Raw genomic sequence first — 24,375 nt, 5'->3', positions numbered from 1 at the left:
ATGGAGAGTCTCACAGTTCTGCGGACTTTCTGGGGAGTTTTGCTCTCTGGAGTTTGTCCAGGCTGCTGGCTGAAGGAACCCATGCCCTCGCTGACTCCTCCACGAGGACTTGCTGCCAGAGGGAGTTGGTCAATCCACAGGAGCCACGCTGGCTCAGCTCCATGCCTACAGGAAATCAACAGAATCCAGCAAAGCCTGTTTTTGTTGTTTTTAAAAATCACATGACGGTGAGATAAACTAGGCTAATAAAACATTCTTTTCTGTATTGTAACAAATTTATCAGAGCAGACCTAAGAGCACCCTCTATAAACCAGTCCCACAAGGACTCTAGACTACCAGGTATATAGAATTCTTGGCATCCAGGGTGACTGACCCGGCACTGAGGTTTCTTACCCTAGATAGGGGCCTGGCTGACGGGCCATTGTGTGGACACCAAGGAGCCACCCTCGGCCTGAGGCTTTGTGGGGGTGGAGGCAAGAGTGCTTTCATTTTCCATTCTTTCTTCTGTTCAACACGCAAAATAAACAAAACAAGCAGTCCAGAAGCCAGAGCGGGGTTTTCCCACAGCACCCCTGCTGCATCCTCCTTTAGGGACGCCTGCTCCTCTCCTGGCAGAGACAGAAGTGTCCCTAGTTAAGGTATCCAGGGCCACTGTCAAGGCCTCGATCAGCTAAGCTCACAGGGCATCCAGCTCTCCGGTTGTTAGCGAGAGCTGGGAGAGAGGTGGAGGTGAAGCTCGGGCAGCTGTGGGAGGAGAAAGAAGGAATGAGCTGTTAGACACTCAGAAGACCCAGGAAGTGCCCCGGGACCTCTCGCTCGGGGGGAGGGACAGGCTGTGACAGTAACGGCAGAGGACGTAAACCTCCTCCTACAAGTTACAGTTTTTAGAGAGAAAGCTTAGCACAGGGGCACTTGGAACTTTTGTTCCAAATCTAAAAGTCTAAGAGCAACCAGCTGGAATAAACACAAGCTTATGGAGCAAGTGGGGTTCCCCTCAGGGTCCCCTAGCCAGTGGGAGCTTACCACCCTCAGCTGGCAACTGCCCACCCCTGCCAGAAAGACTCTCAGTCCGGGACTCACCCTAACCCCCCACCCGCACCCCCCAGTGCAGCTTCCTGTTCTCCACTTCCTCTCTCTTTCTTTTTGCAAGGTCAAAAGCCTGGCACAACTTTTCTAAATCCCCAGATTCTCACGGGGTGGTGACAGTTTGGATCTGTGTCCCTGCCAAATCTCACGTTGAGATGTGATCCCAGAATTGGCACTGGGGCCTGGTGGGAGGTGTTTGGGCCATGGGGTGGGTCCCACCTGGCTGGGCGCTGTCCTCACAATAGTGAGTGAGTTCTTACAAGATCTGGTTATTTGAAAGTCTGTGGTGCCTCCCGCTCTTGTCTTGCTCTTGCCATAGGAGGCGCCTGCTCTTGGTTCATCCTATGCCGTGAGTAGAAGCTCCTTGAGGCCTCCCCAGAAACTGTGCAGATGCTGGCACCATGCTTTTCCAGCCTGCAGAACCACGAGCCAGTTACACGGTTTTTGTATCTTGGAAGTAAATAACTTGTTTTTATTTTACAGGTGAAGAGGTAAGAGGAACTCATCTCCAGATGAGACTTTGCTCTTGGACTTGGGACTTTGGAGTTAGCGCTGGAATGAGTGAAGACTGGGGAATGGTTGGAAAGGCATACTGAATTTTGCAATGTGAGAAAGACATGAGATTAGAGGGATGCGTGTCTGCGTCTGACTCTCATGTTGAAATGTAATCCCCAGTATTAGAGGTGGAGCCTGGTGGGAGGTGTTTAAAGTGTGTGGCCCTTCCCCTGACCCTCTTGTGCCTGATCTGGCCACATGACGTGGCTGCTCCTGCTTCACCTTCTGCCATGAGTAAAGATTCCTTGGGGCCTCCCCACAAGCTGAGCAGATGCTGGCACCATGCTTCCTGTACAGCCTGCAGAACTGTGAGTCAATTAACCCTATTTTTAAAAATAAATTACCCTGCCACAGATATTTCTTTATTGCAATACAAGAAGAACAACCTAGTACGGGTAACTAGTTCAAGGTCAAGTGCAACTGTAATACAGAAAAACAAACAGAGGCATTGAGGAACAGGAGAAAAGTGGACGGAGTCTCAGATCCCTCTCAGATGATGAAGGGGGATTCATGCCCAAAGTCAATGTTCGTGAACCTGGATGGCAAATGGACGACAGCAGGCTGCCCTGCTCTGTGGGGAAAGGGGGGCGGAATTCATTCAGGGAGGGAGGATGAAGTCATGCCCTTCCCTTTGTCAGACCCCTGCTGTCAGGGCCACACCGTCAGGTCAGGGTGTCAGGTCAGTCTTTGATTGGAGACCCGGGCTCAGCTGCTCTTCCCGGCCAGAGGAGGAGGCTCCTGCTGAATCCGAACTATTTTTTCCTTACAACAATCACTGTTTTCCCATAGCTTATTTCCTTCTTCCAATTTTCTTTTCTTTTTAAAAATTATATATATGTATAGTTTATTGGACTTTAGGTTCTGGGGTACGTGTGCAGAACACGCAGGATTGTTGCACAGGTACATACAATGTGGTCTGCTGCCTCCATCCCCCCGTCACCTGTATCTGGCATTTCTCCCCATGTTATCCCTCTCCAACCTCCCTACCCACCACTGTCCCTCCCCTATTACCCTCAACAGACCCCAGTGTGTGATGCTCCCCTCCCTGTGTCTATGTGTTTTCATTGTTCAACACCCACCTATGAGTGAGAACGTGTGGTGTTTGATTTTCTGTTCTTGTGTCGGTTTGCCGAGTATGATGGTTTTCAGATTCATCCATGTCCCTACAGAGGACACAAACTCATCATTTTTTATGGCTGCATAGTATTCCATGGTGCATATGTGCCACATTTTCCTTGTCCAGTCTATCATTGATGGGCATTTGGGTTGGCTCCAGGTCTTTGCTATTGTAAACAGTGCCACAAGGAACATGTGTGCACATGTCTTTATTTTTCACTGGAGAGGAACACCACATAATTTTTTTAATGGAACTTGTCTGAAGGAAAAATAAAACCTCAAATTTAATGCACATGGATCAATCTCAAAACAAAGTAGCCTCTGTTGTCTTTGAGAGCCTTTATTGAAGCCTCCCTCTCACCTGAGCTCCCTCTTCACCCACCAGAGGCCGGAGGAGTCTCTCCCACTGGCTTCTTCTGCTGCCCCTTGCTCCGGGCTCCTGGCTCCATCCCATAGAGCTGAGCTGGATCGGGCTTCAGTCTTCTGGGTGCAGGGCAGCCAGGGAGATCATCAGCGGCTCATCAGCACCACCTACTGGACTCCGTTCTTAATCCACTCATGAATGGGCATTGCTCACCTTGACCTTGATTTTAACCACTGCGTAGCTTCCTCTATGACAGTTCTCAAACTCAGTGTATTTGTATTGCCAAATAGTGGTTGTAGCTATGATTTTTTTTTCAGACGGAGTCTCACTCTGTTGCCCAGGCAGTGGAGCAATCTCAGCTCACGGCAACCTCCGCCTCCCAGATTCAAGGGATTCTCCTGCCTCAGCCTCCCGAGTAGCTGGGACTACAGGCATGTGCTACCATGCCCAGCTAATTTTTTGTATTTTTAGTAGAGATGGGCTTTCACCATGTTGGCCAAGATGGTCTTGATCTCTTGACCTTGTGATTGGCCCACTTCGGCTCCCCAAAGTGCTGGGATTACAGGTGTGAGCCTCCGCACCCAGCCTAGCTATGATTATTTTTATAATGACGATATTATGATATAATTCTTATACTTCACAACTGGCCCATTTAAAGTGTACAATTTTAATGGTGTTTGTTTGTTTGTTTGTTTGTTTTGGTTGTTTGTTTGTTTGTTTGTTTTGAGACAGCGTTTTGCTCTTGTTACCCAGGCTGGAGTGCAATGGCGCGATCTCGGCTCACCGCAACCTTCACCTCCTGGGTTCAGGCAATTCTCCTGCCTCAGCCTCCTGAGTAGCTGGGATTACAGGCAGGCATGCGCCACCATGCCCAGCTGATATATATATATATATATACTTTTTGTATTTTTAGTAGAGATGGGGTTTCGCCATGTTGACCAGGATGGTCTTGATCTCTTGACCTCGTGATCCACCTGCCTTGGCCTCCCAAAGTGCTGGGATTACAGGCTTGAGCCACCGCGCCCGGCCAATTTTAATGGTTTTTAGTATATTCAGAATTGTACAACCATTGCCACAAAATTGGTTTTATAACATTTTCATCACCCAAAAGCCACCCCTATTCATTAGCACTCCCTTCCTATTTTCCCAGTAGTAATCAATAATCTACTTTCTGTCTCTATGAATTTACCTACTCTGGACTGTTATGTAAATGGAATCACCATACATGGCTGTTGTGTCTGGCTTATTTCCTTCGTACAATGTGTTTAAAGTTTGTGTACATTGTAGCGTGTGTCAGTACTTCATTCCTTTTTACTTAAGATGAAAATCATTTTGTATCGCCAAATAATATTTCAGTGAAATATACCACATTTTATTTATCCATTCGTTCATTAATGAACATTTGTCTTGTTTCTGCCTTTTGGCTACTATGAATAATGCTGCTATAAATATCCATGTACCAGTTTTTGTGTGGACATATGTTTTCCCTTGTCTTGGATATGTACTCAAAAGTAGAATAGCTGGGTTATATGATGACTCTGTGTTTAATTGATTAAGTAACTTTCAGACTGTTTTCCACAGTGGCTGCATGCTTTTGCATTCCCAACAGCAGTACATGAAGGTTCCAATTTCTCTATATCTTTGATATAACTTGTTAGTATCTGGCTTTTTAATTCTAGCCATCTGAGTGGGTAGAAAGTGGTATCTCATGTGGTTTGATTTGTGTTTTCCTGATGGCTAATGATGCTGTGTCTCTTTCCATGTGTTTATTGGCCGTTTGTATATTTTCTTTGAGGAAACATTTATTCAGTTCCTTTGCACATTTTTAATTGGGCTATCTGTCTTTTATTACTGAACCATGCGTGTTATTTATATTCTCAACATAAGTCCTTTATCAAAAATATGATTTGCAATCCCCCCACCTACATTCTATGGGTTGTCTTTTCATTTTCTTGATGGTGTTCTTTGAAGCACAAATGTTTTTATTTTTAATGAAGTCCAATTTATCCATCCTGTCTTTTGGCGTCATATCTAAGAAACCATCACCTAATCCAAAGGTAGGGAGATTTATAGCTTTTTTTTTTTTTAAAGAGTTTTATGGTTTTAATACTTTCATTTAGGCATTTGATCATTTTGGGTTAGTTCTTATATATAGTGTGAGAACGGGAGTGAAACTTTATCCTTTGCATGTAGACATTCAATTGTCCCAGCACCGTTTACTGAAAAGACTATTTTTCCCCCATTGAATGATCTCCTCACCCTTGATGAAAATCAGTTGATCATTAATGTGAGGATTTATTTCTTGAATTTTAGTTCTCTTTGATTGATATGTATGTGTGTCCTTAAGCCAGTTCATTCTCCAGATTATGTGTAATTATTCTTAAACTTTATAATTTCCTCTCGATTATTCTCCAGCAAAATTCACACTCTCTTATTAGAATGTTTTGATGCATTCTCCTACTTCAAAAAGAGAAAATTTCCAGAGGTTAACACTTCTGCCCTGAATGCCTGCTCTTCTCCAGGCTTACCCTTCCTCCCCGTCAGAGTTCAGCACCAGTTTCCTCCCAGACACTGCTGTTGACCGTCCCTACCCCACGATGGGACAGGGTCTGCATGTCACAGCACATCTGACTGCTTTCCTGGCAGCTGGTGAGCCCTCTGTCTGCTCAGAGCCACACTTTTTTTTTATAGCTCTTTGGGTCCTTGGCCACTGTGAGGCTTCCACTCCCTGATGACAGTGGAGGAATTCAGGCTGAGAGAGGAACCCCAAGGAGCCGTGCTGGAGCCTGGCAGGGCTGAAACTGGTGGTGGCCCTCCCGACTGTTCTGCCTGTGGTCTCTGCGTGATGCCACCCCAGCTGCCCTGCTCTGTGCACATTCCCTCACCGAGCATTGGCTCTCTCTCTGCCACCTTGTTTTGTGAACACAGGTTCTCTGTGTTCGCTCAGATTTTATGACCGCTGAATCCTAGCTGGAAAGTTCTTGAAGACTGAACATCCCTGTAGCATTTCAGTGATGATCTGACAGAAGGCAGAACAGCCTGAGAGTGGCTCTCCTGTTGGGCATGGGATGGACTGAGCCCACCGGTGCTGAGTGACATTCTGGTTAGGGAGATGCACTCCTTCTTGCTGTCTTGGACATTTTCAGCAGGACTAGACATTTTGTTGGGAGTGAATTCCTAGAAGAGACAGAACACAGCTCCCTCGCACAAATTCATTCAGATGCACTGCGCAGTGTGTTGGGGTGGGGGCTCCTCAGTTTGGATGCTCCCCAGCTCACCTTTGCTCTGTGGGGGCTTGAGGCCAAGGGCTGCAACAGAGGCAGGGAGGAAGATTCAGCAATGCATTTGGGAACAGATGAAAAGTGATGGAGGGGTCCTGCATGGTACCCCGACAAGGGAGGATGTCTGCTGGGAGGCAGGTGGGCTCCACCACGAAAGACCTGGGGGTCACGGAGATATCTGCTTTACCCCAAGGGCAATGGGACCTCTTGGAAGAGTTAAAACAGGGAGCCTTGCGATCTGCCCCACCTTTAAAAAGATCACCCAGGCTGCTTTGTGGAGAGTAATTTAGAGAAAGTCATGACAACGACAGGTTGAAAAGTAGAATACTCAGCCAACTGCTTTTCAAACAGCCTTGCAGATGCTCCATTGTAACATAAGCAACATCGGGGAGGGGGGCCGTCTGTGATGAGCGTCCTCTCGCTGTGAGCACATCTGTCTCTCAAGGCTAGGGCGGCCTCCTCCAGGTCTCAGGGATGGCTCTGAGACTTCACCAGCCTAGCTCCTCTGGTTCTCCCACAACCCCTGCTCACCTCCACCTATGGAAAGGTGGGCATTTAAGGAATCATAGATTAAAATAGTCATCATTTTATAATGTAAAATATCTCAACCATTTAAAACAATAGAAGATGGGATTTTTGAGACAAAAATAAGAGAGAGTCTGGGTTAAATTCTCCCCTCCCTCCTCCTGCTGCAGGAGGGTGGGGTTGGCTTCTAAAGTGGAGCCCAGCTGGTCTCCTGGGATAGCTGGTGGCTTTCCCAGCCAAGAACCTCATGCAGGGGTCTGACCGAGGGCTATAGCCCCTGCGGCCCTTCCCGCCCTCGATCCCTCCCTCCTCTTCTCCAGCCACTGGTGCCTGGGGCTGCACTGGGGGAGACGTGGCTGATGGCCTCTCCAGACATGCAGTTGACCCCTGGCCTGATGCTGGCAGCTCCCACTCCAGACAGGGCTCTGGGGGGCAGGGGGGAGGGGCTCTGTGAAGGGGTGAGCATTGCCCACTTTGCTAGAGGACCCTCCTGTTGGGGGTCAAGGAGGAATGCTGGTTCTCAGGCTCCCAAAGACACCCAGGTGGAGTCATCCCAGGTGTGGATGGACTGGGAGATTGAGAAGGGCTCAGGGAGGAGAAAGGTAGGGGGAGACAGGGTTGGGGGTGGGTCTCTCAGAGACGGGGTTTCACCATGTTGGCCAGTTTGGTCTTCAACTCCAGACCTCAAATATCCGCCCACCTCGACCTCCCAAAGTACTGGGATTACAGGCATGAGCCACCAGCTCAGACCTTTCTCTTCCTTTCTTGTTAAAGTGCTGCGACTTCAGGAGCCAGTGGAAAGAAACCCCACAACACTGGATTTTGGGCATTGCTCAGAAATTCCTTTGTCTAACGCAGTGGCTCATCACACGTGGAAGACTTTTGGGTGTTTGTTTTTGGTTTTCCCTCACTCTTCTCTCTCTCACAAAGATCGCCCTTCACTCCTGAGCTGCAGAACCGGCCTCCCCTGAGGGCCAGGAGGAAACAGAAGGTCCTTATTTAAAGATGAGCGTGTTAGCTTGGTTTCTGTCTTACTGAAATTCTTTAGCGTTGGAAATAAAGTGTTTGGGGAAAGACAGAGCAAAAAATACATGTCTGGTTCTACCACCTTGTGCTATTTTATTCCGACTGACTGGCGGCAGCTGTGGGAGATAACACACATTCTCGAGGAATTTGAAAGGTCCAAGTCCAGCAGCGGGTGTTGACTTTCAGTCGTTCCTCGTCAAACCCTTCCAGGCTGCGTCGCTGCTGGCTGTGCTGCTGCTGCTGGACGGAGCCATGTTCTCCTCGTCCTCCCCAGCCCCGGCGCCATTAGAGAAAGTCTTCCAGTACATTGACCTCCATCAGGATGAATCTGTGCAGGTAGGAGAAAGAAACTACGCACAGAAATCTTGGATTATATCCTTTGGTGTTTGGGTGGGACAATGACTTGCTTGGAGATGTGGATTTTTTTTTTTTTTTTTTTTTTTGCCTAATTCCATTTAAAATGCCTGTTGGGTTAAAAACCACCAGTATTCATGAAATGGATGGAAGAGATCCCCCCTAGCCATTCCTCCTGTCAAGGGCACTCTCTGCTCATATCCAGCGCTTGGTTCAGGGATGTCCACGCAGAGAGGACCAGCACCTGTGCTGAGCTCACGTCGGCCCTGCTCCATCAGGTCGCCCATTCCTAGGGCCACCTGCCATTATTATAAGGCCTACGCAGAGCTGAGGAGCCTGGGAGCTCTGCAAAGTTCAACGGCATCATGGTTTGTTTTGTAGCATGTGTGCAAGAGGCGCTTTGTCTCCTCCATTTATTTTTCACTTTATTTTATTTATCTATTTATTTATTTATTTATTTTGAGACAGAGTCTCACTCTGTCACCCAGGCTGGAGTGCAGTGATGAGATCTCGGCTCACTGCAACCTCCCAGGTTCAGGTGATTCTCCTACCTCAGCCTCAGCCTCAGCCTCCCAAGTAGCTGGGATTACAGGCACCTGCCAACACGCCCAGCTAAATTTTGTATTTTCTCAGTAGAGAGGGTTTCACCATGTTGGGCAGGCTGGTTTTGAACTCCTGACCTCAAGGAATCCGCCCCCCTCGGCCTCCCAAAGTGCTGGCATTGCAGGCGTGAGCCACTGTGCTTGGTTCTCTTTTTTTTGTTATAATTTTTTGAGACAGGGTCTTGCTCCGTCACCCAGGCTGGAGTGCCGTAGCACAAACACAGCTGACTGCAGCCTTGATCTCCTGTGTTCCAGTGATCCTCCTGCCTCAGCCTCCCAAGTTGATAATCCTCTGCTTAATCCCTAATTCACCATACAGCATCTTTACATATACAGGGTCCAGGGCAGGGGTAAAGTAGAGGGAGGGTGAGGAGGAATGGCAAAAATAGGGAGGCCTGGGAGCAGGAGGAGGCAGGAAGAGGAGCAGGAGGAGACAGGAGGAGGAGCGGGAGAGCAGGGGGAGGAGGGGAGAGCAGAAGGAGGAGGGGGAGAGCAGGGGGAGGAGGGGAGAGCAGGGGGAGGAGGGGAGAGCAGGAGGAGGAGGGAGAGAACAGGGGAGGAGTGGGAGAGCAGGGGGAGGAGGGGAGAGCAGGGGGAGGAGGGGAGAGCAGGGGGAGGAGGGGAGAGCAGGAGGAGGGGGGAGAGCAGGGGGAGGAGGGGGACTAGGGGGAGGAATGGGAGAGCAGGGGGAGGAGGGGGAGAGCAGAGGGAGGAGTGGGAGAGCAGAGGGAGGAGTGGGAGAGCAGAGGGAGGAGTGGGAGAGCAGGGGGAGGAGGGGAAGAGCAGGGGGAGGAGGGGAAGAGCAGGGGGAGGAGGGGGAGAGCAGGGGGAGGAGGGGGAGAGCAGAGGGAGGAGTGGGAGAGCAGGGGGAGGAGGGGGAGAGCAGGGGGAGGAGGGGGAGAGCAGGGGGAGGAGGGGGAGAGCAGAGGGAGGAGGGGAGAGCAGGAGGAGGAGGGGGAGAGCAGGAGGAGGAGGAGGAGAGTAGGGGGAGGAGGGGGAGAGCAGGAGGAGGAGGGGGAGAGCAGGAGGAGGAGGGGGAGAGCAGGGGGAGGAGGGGGAGAGCAGGGGAAGGAGGGGAGAGCAGGGGGAGGAGGGGGAGAGCAGGGGGAGGAGGGGAGAGCAGGGGGAGGAGGGGAGAGCAGGGGAGGAGGGGGAGAGTAGAGGGAGGAGGGGAGAGCAGGGGGAGGAGGGGGAGAGCAGGGGGAGGAGCGGGGGAGCAGGGGGAGGAGCAGGAGGGGGGAGCTTGATGTAGCCGCAGACTCACCAGCTCCTCCCCACTCCCTCTCTCCTGGGCTCTCTTGCCCACTCTCTGGCCATCTGGCCACCCCCTCCATCAGCCTCCCACACATGTGCACACTGGTGTGTTGCTGCTTGTGCTCACCAGACTAGATGTTCCTTGAGGTACCCCTGGACTTTGTACCCCAAGTCCCCACCTCCTGTCTGGCGCAGGACAGGCATTCAGGAGACATTTATTGGATCAATCAACCAAATTTAGGAAAACTCTTATGAAATTAGGCTAAAGGCACGAGGCTGAATGTCTAGCCCGCTGTTCCTAAATCTGACCCTCATGTAACCCTTCCTCTTACTGAAATATTAACCAGGCATCAATGCCTCTTAGATTTTTGAAAGCCGAGCGGGGTTTCCAGAATCGGTGTGTGGTGGGGATTTAATCCTTGTCCAGGCCTTTCAGCTGAAACGTCTCCTCTTCCTAAGTAAACATACCCACATCCACTGGGCTTAGGGAGAAACCAGCAGCCCCTGCTCTGTGAATTCCAGTTTAAAAATGTACGACACAACATTCCTTAGGGTTAAATAAGTGCCTTCATAATAAAAATGGAAGTGCTACAACCAGGATAGAGAGATCAAACTCAAGTCAGGAAGAGAAGTCCAAGATCAGTCATTGGGAAAATGCATCATTTTTCGTAAACATCTCGGTATGAGCCTCTCTGGCTCCCACACAGGCGTGTGAATCGTCCTTCTTAGTCGTTCAGCATCAGCAGCGCTGCTGGAGTGGCTGCCAGGTGCCAGGCGCCTTGCTGAGTCTTTTGCACACGTTAGGGAAAACTCAGGCTAAGGGATGTTAAGGAATACACCCAAAGTCACACAGCTAGGACAGGCTGAGATTAAGCACAAGGTCACAGTGCCTGTGGGATCCTAGAGGTGCAGGGAGGGTCATTTAGAGAATCTAAATGCAGAGTCTGTCACGGGGGGGCCTGCAGCCCAGTGAGACCACTGTGGGTTCAGTCACGGCCCGGAGGCCTCCATTTGTGGGAAGCCGGGAGTCCTGGAGAAAGCTAACAGCCCGCCAGCTGCTCAGTTCTTAATAAGTAGAAGCAGTGGGTGGGGACTTGCCCCTTTTTTGCAGCCCTGGTGAACCCAGGGAGGGCCTGGCCGCCACCTCTCCTGCAGCCCACGCTGCCCGATCTTCTGTATTCACCGGGCATCGCTGGCCTCCGGGTTCCTGATTAAACCCCAGCTCTTCTGTCTGTTACTCTTGAACATCACAGTGCCCGCTGGTACTGTCATGGGTCCTCAGGTCCTCCATCAACAGAAGAGCACCTAGGACTCGCTGTCTCCTGTGCTCCGCTCGCTCCTGCCCGGAGTGGATGTGGGACCCCCATGTGAATGCCCTGTTTGCTCTTCCTCCTAGATGCTGAAGGAGTGGGTGGCCATCGAGAGCGACTCTGTCCAGCCCGTGCCTCACTTCAGACAAGAGCTCTTCAGAATGATGGCCGTGGCTGCGGACATGCTGCAGCGCCTGGGGGCCCATGTGGCCTCGGTGGACATGGGTTCTCAGCAGGTGCTGTGGGGTTCCCTCCCACCAAGGGAGCTGACCCTTCTAGATGTCAGTCATGCCTTCCCGGGGGTGGCAAGGGAGAGGCTCATCCTGATCCTTCACCAAAACCCCTGTAACCCCACTCCCCAATGAAGATGAAACATTCCACCTGGTCTCAGATGAGGCTGTGTTAATTGCTTTCCAGTCATATCAGGACTCCAGGGGTTCGGTGAGCTTGTAGAAGCCAGTGCAGATGGCAAGTGAAGGTCACCTTGTGATGGAAAGGACTCCCTTGTACTCTTCCCTTCCTGCACACATGGTTCAAATCTTTTCTTTAAGAAAAGGAAATTGTCCTTTTCTTTAAATTCATATGCGTCTTTCTCGAAGCGGCCATATCTAGAGCTGCATTTTTTTTTTATCAGAACCATCTCCTAAAACTCCACTCCATCATAAATATCTGAAATCTAAGCACCCGATGCACTTATTTTAGCACTGAGGAACCTCAGGACTGTCCAGGTTTTCCAGGATTTGTTCACCTCATTTAACCCAGTTGTCATCGGCATTCTTACCGAAGAGCACATTCAGCTAGTGATGCTAACTGTCAATGTGGATCTAAAGAAGCGCTTCACTGGCCGGGCACGGTGGCTCACGCCTGTAATCCCAGCACTTTCGGAGGCTAAGGCGGGCGGATCTCCTGAGGTCGGGAGTTGGAGACCAGCCTGACCAACTTGGGGAAACTCTGTCTCTACTAAAAGTACAAAAATTAGCCGGGCGTGATGGTGCACGCCTGTAGTCCCAGCTACTCGGGAGGCTGAGGCAGGAGAATCTCTTGAACCTGGGAGGCGGAGGTTGTGGTGAGCCAAGATGGCGCCATTGCACTCCAATCTGGATGACAGAGCGAGACTCCATCTCAAAAAAACAAAACCAAGCACTTTACTTTTAATGAGCTTTTATATCTTAATTAAAAGTGTCTCAGCTGGACACAGTGTCTCACGCTTGAAATCTCAGCAGTTTGGGAGGCTGAGGTGGGTGGATCACTTGAGCCTGAGAATTTGAGACCAGCCTGGGCAACATGGCAAAACCTGTCCCTACCAAAAATACAAAAAATTAGCCAGACATGGTGGTGAGTGTCTGTAGTCTCAACTACTTGGGAGGAGGCTGAGGTGGGAGAATCACCTGAGCCTGAGGGTGCACCACTGCATTCCAGCCTGGGCGATGGCGGTGAGGCCCTGTCTCCAACAGGAAAAAAAAAAAAAAAAAAAAAAAGTGTTTTATGAGACTCATTTTAGAGACGGAGAAACTGATGCTAAGAAAAATGATGTGGGCTCTCCAAGGACTCAGGGATAGCCTGGCCGGGACTCCTAATGTCATGTCTTTGAATTTTCTGAAAGAACAACACAGCCTTTTAAAAAATGATTCCTTATCATTCTGCAGCTGCCTGATGGTCAGAGTCTTCCAATACCTCCTGTCATCCTGGCCGAACTAGGGGACGATCCTACCAAAGCCACCGTGTGCTTCTATGGCCACCTGGACGTGCAGCCTGCCGACCGGGCTGATGGGTGGCTGACGGACCCCTACATGCTGACGGAGGTGGACGGTCAGTGGGGAGCTCGGGCTGCAGGGCAGTATTGCTGTGCATGGATGGGGGCTTGCTTGCAAGATTGAAGGGGTGGAGATGCGGCTCTGTCCCTGGGCTTCGGGTCTCTCCCTGCCGTTATAAATGCATAGGCCAGGTGCAGTGGTTCACACTTGTAATCCCAGCACTTTGGGAGGCTGAGGCAGGTGGCTTACTTGAGGTCAGGAGTTCAAGACTAGCCTGGCCAACATGGCAAAACCCCATCTGTACTAAAAATACAAAAAATTAGCTAGGGATGGTGGTGGGTGCCTGTAATCCCAGCCACTTGGGAGAGTGAGGCAGGAGAATTGCTTGAACCTAGGAAGTGGAGGTTGCAGTGAGCTGAGATTGCACCACTGCACTCCAGCCTGGGCAATAGAGCAAGATGCCATCTTAAAAAAAAAAAAAAAACAGAGGCAGCTCTCATAGTCTCCCGATCAGTTCATTGAGGCTGTTCTTCTTCATTTGTGAAAAAAGCTATAACCCTTTGTGCCTCTGGATGGAGGTTCTTGGGTTGTGAGGAAAGTAGTTGTCTGAGTCATTTTCTTTTTTAACAGTATCAAACGTAATTTGCATTTTAAAAGAAAAAAAAGAAAGGTTAATAGAGATATACACATATCTTCTTTTCATTCTTCTACTAACTGTAAAATCTCAAAATGAGAGGCTATGCCACATGGCATTCTGCAACAAATCCCTGGTGGGTCTCTTTGGTGAACTTGGATAAAATACTAATTTTTCTTAAGGCCAGCGGGATCTGTCTATTGCAAATTAGCTTATCTTATCTGACTAGCTGATGACTATACTATTTGGCAGGGAAGCGATCCAAGGATATCTTATGTACGATCTTATTTGTATGTAAAAAATCAAACTTTGCCATTTCATAGCAAAATTTTTTTTGTTTATATTCTTATATAAAGCACGGCTAACATTATTGCCCCTGAAACAACATGGGCTTTTAACTCATGTGGCAGAGGCGTCCACACTTCTCTGAACATTCTTCTTCCCTTTTTAAAGGGAAACTTTATGGACGAGGAGCAACTGACAACAAAGGCCCTGTCCTGGCTTGGATCAATGCTGTGAGCGCTTTCCGAGCCCTGGAGCAAGTAAGTGGCGGCTGTGTCTGGGAGAGAGCAAGGGGAGTATGGTAATTACAACTCTCCCTGAGTTGTTTGCTGGGTCCCGAGCAAACTGCCTTCGGTCACCTACTCTCCCAGCAGTCTTTGGAGGGTGTGCTACAATTGCGTCCATTTTACAGATAAGGAGAGTAAGGCTTGGGAAGGGCACGAACTCACCCAAAGTGGTGCAGCTAGGGGCAAGGCTGATACCTCAAGGACGAATTCCAGCTGCACTGTTAAACAACCAGCCGGTGGCCAAGCTGCTATCTGATGGGACTTGTCTTTTTTTCTTTAATCTTTATTTTGTCTTGCCTTATCTGGTTTTGTCATCCCGTTCTTCTTATCACAAAATATGATTTGCTAGCAGAGACACACACACATTTTTTAAATGTATCAGCTACTTCACAAATGATTAAGATAGGAATCTCCATGACATTCCGCAGGAATCCTTGGATCTCTTCCCTGAGAGCATGATGGCTCTCTTCAGATGTCCAAATAAGGGCTCTGGAGTGGAGGCAGGGGTACAGATTTGAGGAGGTGCGTCCCCTTCTTCCAGCCTCCATAGGACATTGTAGGTAGACCCAGGTTTGCACCTTGATCTACCTCCTGTTTCAACACAAGGATGATTTGATCTCAAGCCACTCCTCCTGTCTCCTAATCAATGTGCTTGGACACCGGCAGAGGATCAGCTCTAGCTCTGTAGCTTTGGGCAAATGACTTGAACTCTTCGGGCCTCAGATTCTGTTCTGTGAAAATGTGTGCACCCCTCCAGGTCAGCCTTGGGGTCTGCTTCCATCTCCCCTGCCCTGGGCACCGCCTCAGACCTGTCCAAGGCTGAAAGGCTCTGAGGGCTGAAGGGCCACCCCGACACTCTGTCCTGCAGAGCAGACCTGGGCTTCTGGGGTGTCTTTTCCTGCGGGTTATTTCATCAGGTGTCAGATGTTTCACTCTCAGAAGTTTATTTTCTCATAAGACATAAGCAGATGAGAGGGGACTTCAGTACTCTGACTCCACTCCTGAATCTCACAGAAGACAGGCTCAGGAAATCAGCACGGGTCTCAGCGGGGTCCTACTGACCACTGCAGAGGCGCCTTCTTATCCATGATGCTCGAAGCACATACGCACTGAGCTTTCCATGGGGCCTTGGTTTCTCTCTCTGCCTGCCTCTCTCTTTTTTCCTCTCTCCTTTCTTTCTCTCTCCCTCTCTTTCTTCCTCTCTCTCTCTCTGTCTCTCTCCTTCTAAGGAATAGCAATCTTTATAGGATTGTTCCGATAAAAAAGCCAAAATCTGTTTTACTTTTTAAATTTCGACTCTGAGAATTACAAAAGCACAAAGAAAACAGAAGAAAATACTCACTGCCCTTGGACAAGTCAGTTTATCTCTGAGCCTCACTTTTCTCATCTGTGAAGTGGGAATGGTTGTTTCTACCTCACAGGCTTGCAGGGATTCAGTGAAGAAACATCTACATGGTGCTAGTACTTGAGGTTCTTCATGAGCATTCCTTTCTTCTCCGTTCCTGCCTTGCCTACAGAGCTCTTAGAACACATTACCTCCCTGGACTATTTTTAAGGAGGCAGAATGAGCACCAATATCCATATTTCACAGGTAGAGCAGTGAGCTGCCAAGGGTAGGCTTGGCAGACCCGGCAGCTAATGCACGCACCCTGCACGCTGAGTGCTCTGGTTTGTATTTTATTAAACGTGACTTGCCAGAAAATTCTTAGGATTTCCAAGTACTTCTCAGCAATTGTTTGCTAGTTCACTGTTCATATAGAATCTTCAGATATTCAGATTTCAGAACTTCAGATGAGCTTCCTAAGACACACAGAAGCACAAGGGATTTGAACAAATCACTATCCCCAAATGCTCTTATCCAAATGAATGACTGATTTTCTAATTTTCTCATTTTAATTACTACATAACTTATTATTTTCTGATACATCATCCTGTGCTCATGTTGCATTTGTTAATCTGTGGTGAGTCAAGCCCACTTATTAGAACTGATGACAGTGTGCGTGCCGGGTCGTTTATCTGCATGTAATCACTTTTAGAGTTCTACACGCATCCTGTGCCCCAGGAAAAGACTTTGACCTCTCTCCTTCATGTGGTTCTCAAAGATATGAAGTTATAAATTATAAAGATACAAAAAGATCAAAACCAAATGGGGAAGCAGCATGTTGTAAAAATTTTAAAGGAGCTATTCTATGCTGTGATATTAACTAGGAAAAAACTCAAGATCCATTTTGCTGCAAGATCAAAGCCTTTGAATAAGTTAAAAGGCATACTGAAATCATAGCTGAAAAATAACAGATACTTGAAATAAAAATTATCCTGAGGCTTAACAATCTTTCAAAGGAAAAAGTTCTCCTTTTTCATGCTCAGAATTATGAGGGCAGAAAAGCAATCTGTAATTGCCTAAACTTTCTTGAAAAAGTCCTTTTGGGGAGAAGGAGAAAAACCCCTCCCTCTGTAGCCACACCGAGGGTGTATTGAGAATGTGCTTTTCTGCAGATGCTCCTTTCCCCAATTCGTGATCATTGCAATAAATTGGCAGACCATGTTGGAGGGCACGCACCAGGCATTGCCTTGAATTCTCCTTCACAATCGTGGTTATGCCATTGCTGAAAGAGACCTGTGGGGAATGCAAATTCATACATTGAATGTAAATAATAATTTCATGTATTTATGCTCTATATAAACAAATAGTGTATCTTCAAAGGCAAATGGGCAATGTATTAGTCTCTTTTCACACTGCTGATAAAGATATACCTGAGACTGAGAGGAAAAAGAGGTTTAACTGGACTTATAGTTCCTCATGGCTGGAGAGGTCTCAGAATCACGGCGGAGGGTGAAAGGCATTTCTTACGTGGTGGCAGCAAGAGAAAATGAGGAAGAAGCAAAAGTGGAAACCCCTGATAAGCCCATCAGATCTTGTGAGACTTGTTCACTATCACAAGAGTGGCATGGGAAAGACTGGCCCCCATGATTCAGTTACCTCCCCCTGTAGGGTCCCTCCTACAACATGTGGGAGATACAATTGAAGTCGAGATTTGGTGGTGACACAGCCAAACCACATCATTCCACCCCTGATGCCTCCAAATCTCATGTCCTCATATTTTAAAACCAACCGTGCCTTCCCAACAGTCCCCCAAAGTCTTAACTCATTTCACCATTAACCCGAAAGTCCACAGTCCAAAGTCTCATCTGAGACAAGGTAATTCCCTTCCACCTATAAGGCTGTAAAATCAAAAGCAAGCTAGTTACCTTCTAGAGACAATGTGAGTACAGGTATTGGGTAAATACAGCCATTCCAAATAGGAGAAATTTGTCAAAACAAAGGGGTTACAGAGCCCATGCAAGTCTGAAATCCAGAGGTCAAACTTTAAAGCTCCAAAATGATCTCCCTTGACCCAAGGTCTCACATTCAGGTTACGCCGATGCTAGAGGTGGCTTCCCATTGTCTCGGGCGGCTCTGCCCCTGTGGCTTTGCAGGGTACAGCCTCCCTCCCAGCTGCTTTCATGGGCTGGCGTTGAGTGTCTGCAGCTCTTCCAGGCACATGGTTCAAGCTGTCAGTGGATCTACCATTCTGAGGTCTGGAGGACGGTGGCCTCTTCTCACAGCTCCACTAAGCAGCACCCAACTAAGGACTCCATATCGGGGCTCCGATGCAACATTGCCCTTTCTCATTGCCCTAGCAGAGGCTCTCCATGAGGGCTCCTCCCCTGCAGTAAACTTTTGCCTGGGCATCCAGGCATTTCCATACATCTGCTGAAATCCAGGTGGAAGTTCCCACACGTTAATCCTTGACTTCTGTGAACCCACAGGCTCAACACTACAGGGAATCTGCCAAGACTTGGGACTTCCATCCTCTGAAGCCACAGCCTGAGCTGTACATTGGCTCCTTTCAGCTACAGCTGGAGCAGCTGGGACACAGGGCACATGTCCCTAGGCTGCATGCAGCACGGGGACCCTGGGCCTGGCCCATGAAACTACTTTTTCCTCCTGGGCCTCTGGGTCTGTGATGGGAGGGGCTGCCGTGAAGGTCTCTGACATGGCCTGGAGACATTTTCCTGATGGTCTTGGGGATTAACATTAGGCTCCTTGCTACTTAGGCAAATTTCTGTAGCTAGCCTGAATTTCTCCCCGGAAAATGGGTTTTTCTTTTCTATCTTTTCTATCTGAACTTTTATGCTCTGTTTCCCTTTAAAAATGGAATGGGGCTGGGCGCGGTGGCTCATGCCTGTAATCCCAGCACTTTGGGAGGCCGAGGCAGGTGGATCACAAGGTCAAGAGATTGAGACCATCCTGGTCAACATGGTGAAACCCCGTCTCTACAGAAAATACAAAAATTTAGCTGGGCTTGGTGGCGCATGCCTGTAATCCCAGCTACTCAGGAGGCTGAGGCAGGAGAATTGCCTGAACCCAGGAAGTGGAGGTTGTGGTGAGCTGAGATCACACCATTGCACTCCAGCCTGGGTAACAAGAGCGAAACTCAGTCTCAAAAAATAAACAAATAAATAAATAATAAAAATGGAATGCCCTTAACGGTACCCAAGTCACCTCTTGAATGCTTTGCTGGTTTGAAACTTTTTCTGTCGGATACCTTAAGTCATCTCTCTCAAGTTCAAAGTTCTACAATCTCTACGGCAGGGGTGAAACATAACAAGAGTCACCTTCGCTTTAGTTCCTAACAAGTTCCACATCTCTATCTGAGGCCACCTCAGCTTGGACCTTATTATCCTTATTGCTATTAGCATTTTGGGCAAAGACATTCAACAAGTCTCTAGGAAGTTCCAAACTTGCCCACATTTTCGTGTCTTCTTCTGAGTCCTTCAAACTCTTCCAATCTCTGCCTGTTACCCAGTTCTAAAGTTGCTTCCACATTTTTGGGTATCTTTTCACCAATGACCCACTCTACTGGTACCAGTTTACTGTATTAGCCCATTTTCATGCTGTTGATAAAGACATACCTGAGGCTGGGAAGAAAAAGAGGTTTAATTGGACTTAACAGTTCCACATGGCTGGGGAGCCCTCAGAATCATGGCGGGAGGTGAAAGGCCCTTCTTACATGGCAGCAGCAAGAGAAAATGAGGAAGAAGTGAACTCTTGAGAAACCCATTAGATCTGGTGAGACTGACTATCATGAGAATAGCACAGGGAAGACTGGTCCCCATGATACAATCACCTCCCCCTGGTCCCTCCCACAACACATGGAAGTTCTGGGAGAGACAATTCAAGTTGAGATTTGGATGAGGACACAGCCAAACCACATCAGGCAACTTGTGCAGTTTTTTCCTTCTGTTGTTACTCAGGATCTTCCTGTGAATATCAAATTCATCATTGAGGGGATGGAAGAGGCCGGCTCTGTTGCCCTGGAGGAACTTATGGAAAAGGAAAAGGACCGATTCTTCTCTGGCGTGGACTACGTTGTAATTTCAGACAACCTGTGGATCAGCCAAAGGAAGCCAGCAGTCACCTACGGAACCCGGGGGAACAGCTACTTCACGGTGGAGGTACTTGCAGACAGCCGTGTGTGGGTGGAGGCCTGTGGAGGTGTGAATGGGAGCGCCAACCCATCTGGGATCTTGGAGAGGAAGAGAAAGCTTTCCAGAGGACAGAGGCCTTACCTGGGACCCACAGCCTTCGGGGGGTGGGGGTGAGTGCAGAGGTCTTGGGTTTGGAGAGGTTATGAACCTCCCGACACTTGGCATGGATGTGCCTGTGTGCATCGTTCTGGAGAGGAGATTCACAGGGGTTTGTGACTCACAAAGCAAAGTTTGGAGACTCTGGCTGTGGGATTTGCAGGCAGGTATGGCAGTCCACAGGGGAGTCGGCAGACTGCCTGATCAATGCGGGGTAACTGTGCTGTGTCCTGCTCCTGGTGCGGGCCCACTGGCAACAGTGGCAGGAGACCCAAGTGCCATGGTCACGGGGAAGGGGAAAGAGCATTGGTGTTGCCCGAGGCCAGCGCCTGAATCCTGGCTTCTACCACACCCAGCCTTGTGCGGGTGGCTTCACTTTGAGCCCTGGTTTCCCACCTTGAAAGATGGCACAATAACATTTCCAGCCTCCTCCCAGGATGGCTATGTCGTTACATGCAGTCTTTCATTCAGGGCTGACGTGCAGTCAGTTTCCTTCTCTCTCTCTTTTTCTAGTAATGCAGACATTCTGTGATAGCATGTAAGACTTAGACAGTCCCTCCCAGGTAAATAGCTAATTGTTTCATCACATCAATCTTTTTTCTCGTATTACAATGTATGGGCCAATAATCCCTGCTCCATCCAATCCCTAGACAGTTGTGAGACTCAGGGAAACCCACATGGCTATGCGTTTGAAAAACAGCGAGTGTCTCCTGTTTGCCAGATAGGAGGATGCGAAGTCCCAGGGCTACAGGACGGAATGAAATAGGCTCTGCTCTCAGGAAGTTTACTCCTAGTGAGATACAGACACTAAAGACATCTGGAAGTGACAAGAAAACAGGAAGCCAGGACTGTCCTCTACAACGCCCTTTCAAGAAAATGGCTGTGAGAAGTGGGAGAGAGCTGGGACGACTGCCCGAGGAGCCCTTTAGGAGGCAACAGACAGAGGGAGCAGTTGGAGACCTAGGAGGGAGGGAGGGAAGACTTTTGAGAACAAAGGCACTGAGGTGGGAGGGGTGAGCTCCCACCAAGGCGAAGAACGTAACCCCTTCTGCGAGGGCCTTGGGTAGGTAGAGAACTCAAAATCCTAGAGTTTCTTCCTTCTTTGCCTCTGGTTTTGTTTTTGTTTTTTTTTCTGTTTAGTAGGAAGTGAGTGTATCTGCAGAGAAGCGATGGCTTGAAGTGGTCGCTATGGGACACGGGGAAGAGAAGGGATGGGAGAATGATGAAGGGCCTGGCAATGTTAAGGTCTCGAGTCATCTGTCCATGCAGACTGATGGCTTTCGGCAGCATGCTCAGTGGCCGGGGACAGAGAAGACCCCGGAGGGCAGGCTGGCCCAGGGCTTGAGGTTACTCCAGAGGGTTGTGGTGGAGAAAGTAGGTAGAGCTCATCAAGGTGTTGACCACAGAGGGGCTGACATGATCAACGGTGGTATTTTGGTTGAACAGGGGAAAAAAACAAAAGCAGGAGGCCAATGTGGGACATCTTGGAAGGGTCAAGGGACTGGACGTCTTGATGAGGGCCAAGAACAGGTGGTACAGCAAAGTTACCAGAGAGGAGGAGAGGAGCTGTCATCAGGATGTGAGACAGCCAGCTCACCATTTCCAAGTGAGACCCTCCACATTCCAAAGTAATTTAGCTAGCCTTATTGCCTAGTGAACTGAAAGTCTTATGCTAAAGGGACCAAACCGAAGATTGCTCTGGTGGTACACTGAGGACGGAGTGAAACAGAGAAAGACCAGTTGGACCAGAAGGACGGGCGGGAATGAATGGAAGAATCAACTTCACAGAAGCCCAACCTGTAGAAATTGGTAATGGATTGGACGTGGCGTCCATTGGAGAAATCATGCTGGTAGGAAGTAATTGCAGAAGAGGTTGAGTTTGGGTCTAGATCTGAGTTTCAGAAACTAGAAGCACACTCAAGTGGAATACACTGTAAGCACCTCCGAGTTTTAGGTCTGGTGTTTAGGGAGAAGGTCAGACCTCCAGGGATGCACATTTAAGGGCATGGAGGTATTAATAGTATCCCTGCTTCACTGCATGGTCAGAGATAAACAGGTCCTCACGTGTTTGTGTCTTTCCAGAATTTCAGGCTTTCACTGATGCTATCTCAGTAATAAAACCATGGGCTCCACAGAGTTCCCAAGAAGGCAGTTCTCCTTAGTGCCTCCCATTCTCTCGGGAGTCAGAGTTGCAGGCACACAGGCTCAAGCTACTCCACAGGGCAGTCAATATTGCAAAGCATGCATCGTGGTATACCTAACCAATATGTAAATGTTATAGACTAAGCATTCCACAGCAAACAAAGCAACATTTACCATGAAGAGAGAAGGAGTCGGGCATAGTGGCTTATGCCTGTAATCCCAGCACTTTGGGAGGCTAAAGGCAGATGGATCACCTGAGGTCAGGAGTTCAAGACCAGCCTGGCCAACATGGCAAAACTTCAGATCTACCAAAAAAAAAAAAAAAAAAATGGGCACGGTGGTGTGTGCTTGTAGTCCCAGCTACTTGGGAAGTCGAGGCAGAAGAATCACTTGAAGCTGGGAGGCAAAGGTTGCAGCGAACCGAGATTGTATCACTGCACTCCAGCCTGGGTGACAGAGTGAAACTCTTCTCAAAACAAGAAAACAAAAACAAAAACAAAGAAAAGGGTTAGGAAAACAGGTTAATGACCCAGTCCAGGGAGAGTGATATAGACAGAAAGAATATCCTGGCCTCGCCCGAGTGGTCCAGTGATCTTGCAAGGAGGAGTCTTTGATCTGTGCAGAGCCTTTGGTGGCAGATGCTGGGTGCTTAGCAGAAGTGACAGCAGAATAGTGTCAAGTTTTGAGCTGCTGACATCCTGGTCATTTTATGACTGTAGAGTCCTCTGGTAAGAACCAACAGGGGAAGAATGTCTTTGGTTATGTCCTTATCCAGCTGGATGCAGTCTTTAGTGATCAGGCAGAACATCTAGTCTCCGTTGGGAAAGTGCCTCATAAAATGTAAGATGGAGTCTTTTTCTAAGATGGAGTCACTTACATTAAGGGTGCTGTATACATAAACACTATCCCTCTACGTGAGCTCTTGAAGCTCATGTAGAGGAAGGATGGGCCAAGTATTAAGCTTTAGAAGTGGAAGGAAGAAAAGATGTTATTACAGGAGATAATAATAGAATTGTCCTGCAGGCAAGAAAAGAAGAAAGAGAGGAAAGATTCTCAGAAACCAAGGGAGGAAATTTTTTCCAGAAAGAGGAGTGATCAACAATGTGGGATGAAACCAAAAGGAAGACAGCTGTGTAAACATCAATCATTCGGCCAAGGAGCGCCTGGTCATCTCGGCTAGAATAGAGTTGGTGGAAGAGCTGGGGAATTAGCCAGTTTCAGGGGATTCAGGAGACAGTGGGATTGAAGTAACGAACAGTGGGTAGGAAATCCAATCCGTGTGACTGAGAAACACGGAAAGTAAAGTCAGGTGTGGAGGTCGCCTCGCTGAGTTCTGAGGGACACACCAGATACGTCTTCCACCACATGAGATGCTTACAGCAGGGGAACCAGGGCAGGAAGCATATCTCTTATCTTTTATCTACTGTACAGGTGAAATGCAGAGACCAGGATTTTCACTCAGGAACCTTTGGTGGCATCCTTCATGAACCAATGGCTGATCTGGTTGCTCTTCTTGGTAATGCCTTGTTTTGTTTCACTTTTTAAGCATCAGAGATCAACTAAAAGACAGTTCCACCTGATTCCATGTGCTTCGCCTTCTTGCTTTCTGAGCCAGCTCTGAACAAGGGTGTAGATGCTGACAGTTTCCTCCCCTGGGCTGACTGTTCCCTCCGTTTATAAGTCAGGCTGCATTATTTCTTTTCATGGACGGAAACTCTTCTTCAGTTCACCTGTTTTCTTTTATTGGACATTGTGACACATCCAGCTATATTCAAGGACAACAGGGCAGAGACTCAAAGGATACAAAAGACCGAGAGGTCACCTTGACTTCCTTACTGCTGCTCCAAGAATGCCAGGCTGGGTGGGGGTGTGGTATTCCCAAGCCAGCTGAACCACAAGTTCAACTTCAATAAACTTGGTGTGACTTTTTGACTGAAGATAAATCAACAAAGGGATGATCAAAGGGGAAAGGAACTCAGTGATACACCAGGTGAGGCCTTTCACCCACTTTCTCAAGAGTGTCTCGTTTCTTACTATAGACAAGCCCTTCTGCAGACCAGACTACGCCTTGAGGCATGTGGGTTCTGGGTGAGGGTGACCAGGTATGTCCTCGCTCTCACAGACCACCTGCATGACCCTGGCAAGTTACTTGAATTCTCTAGTCTTCGGTTTCTC

The 24,375-nt window shown here is 48.6% G+C and overlaps 1 protein-coding gene across 2 annotated transcripts in view; it reads left to right on the top strand.

Moving 5' to 3' along the window:
• The first annotated feature begins 1,808 nt into the window (after window positions 1-1,808).
• Window positions 1,809-24,375, top strand: part of CNDP1 (carnosine dipeptidase 1) — a 35,351-nt gene continuing 12,784 nt past the window's right edge. The window contains exons 1-7 of one of the 2 annotated variants that reach the window (XM_010336720.3): window positions 1,810-1,949; window positions 8,164-8,289; window positions 11,560-11,709; window positions 13,120-13,282; window positions 14,315-14,403; window positions 19,729-19,929; window positions 23,632-23,716. In XM_010336720.3, coding sequence (XP_010335022.2) covers window positions 1,872-1,949; window positions 8,164-8,289; window positions 11,560-11,709; window positions 13,120-13,282; window positions 14,315-14,403; window positions 19,729-19,929; window positions 23,632-23,716 — 892 coding nt within the window. In that variant the 5' untranslated portion in view covers window positions 1,810-1,871. Of the gene's footprint in view, window positions 1,950-8,163; window positions 8,290-11,559; window positions 11,710-13,119; window positions 13,283-14,314; window positions 14,404-19,728; window positions 19,930-23,631; window positions 23,717-24,375 lie in introns of both variants that reach the window. The other variant, XM_039463852.2, reaches the window with a different exon arrangement.

The sequence above is a fragment of the Saimiri boliviensis genome, chromosome 13 (assembly GCF_048565385.1).
Source record: "Saimiri boliviensis isolate mSaiBol1 chromosome 13, mSaiBol1.pri, whole genome shotgun sequence".
Classification (NCBI taxonomy): Eukaryota; Metazoa; Chordata; class Mammalia; order Primates; family Cebidae; genus Saimiri; species Saimiri boliviensis.
The sequence above is the reverse complement of the archived record's forward strand: the minus strand, read 5'-3'. Positions and strand labels throughout refer to the sequence as shown.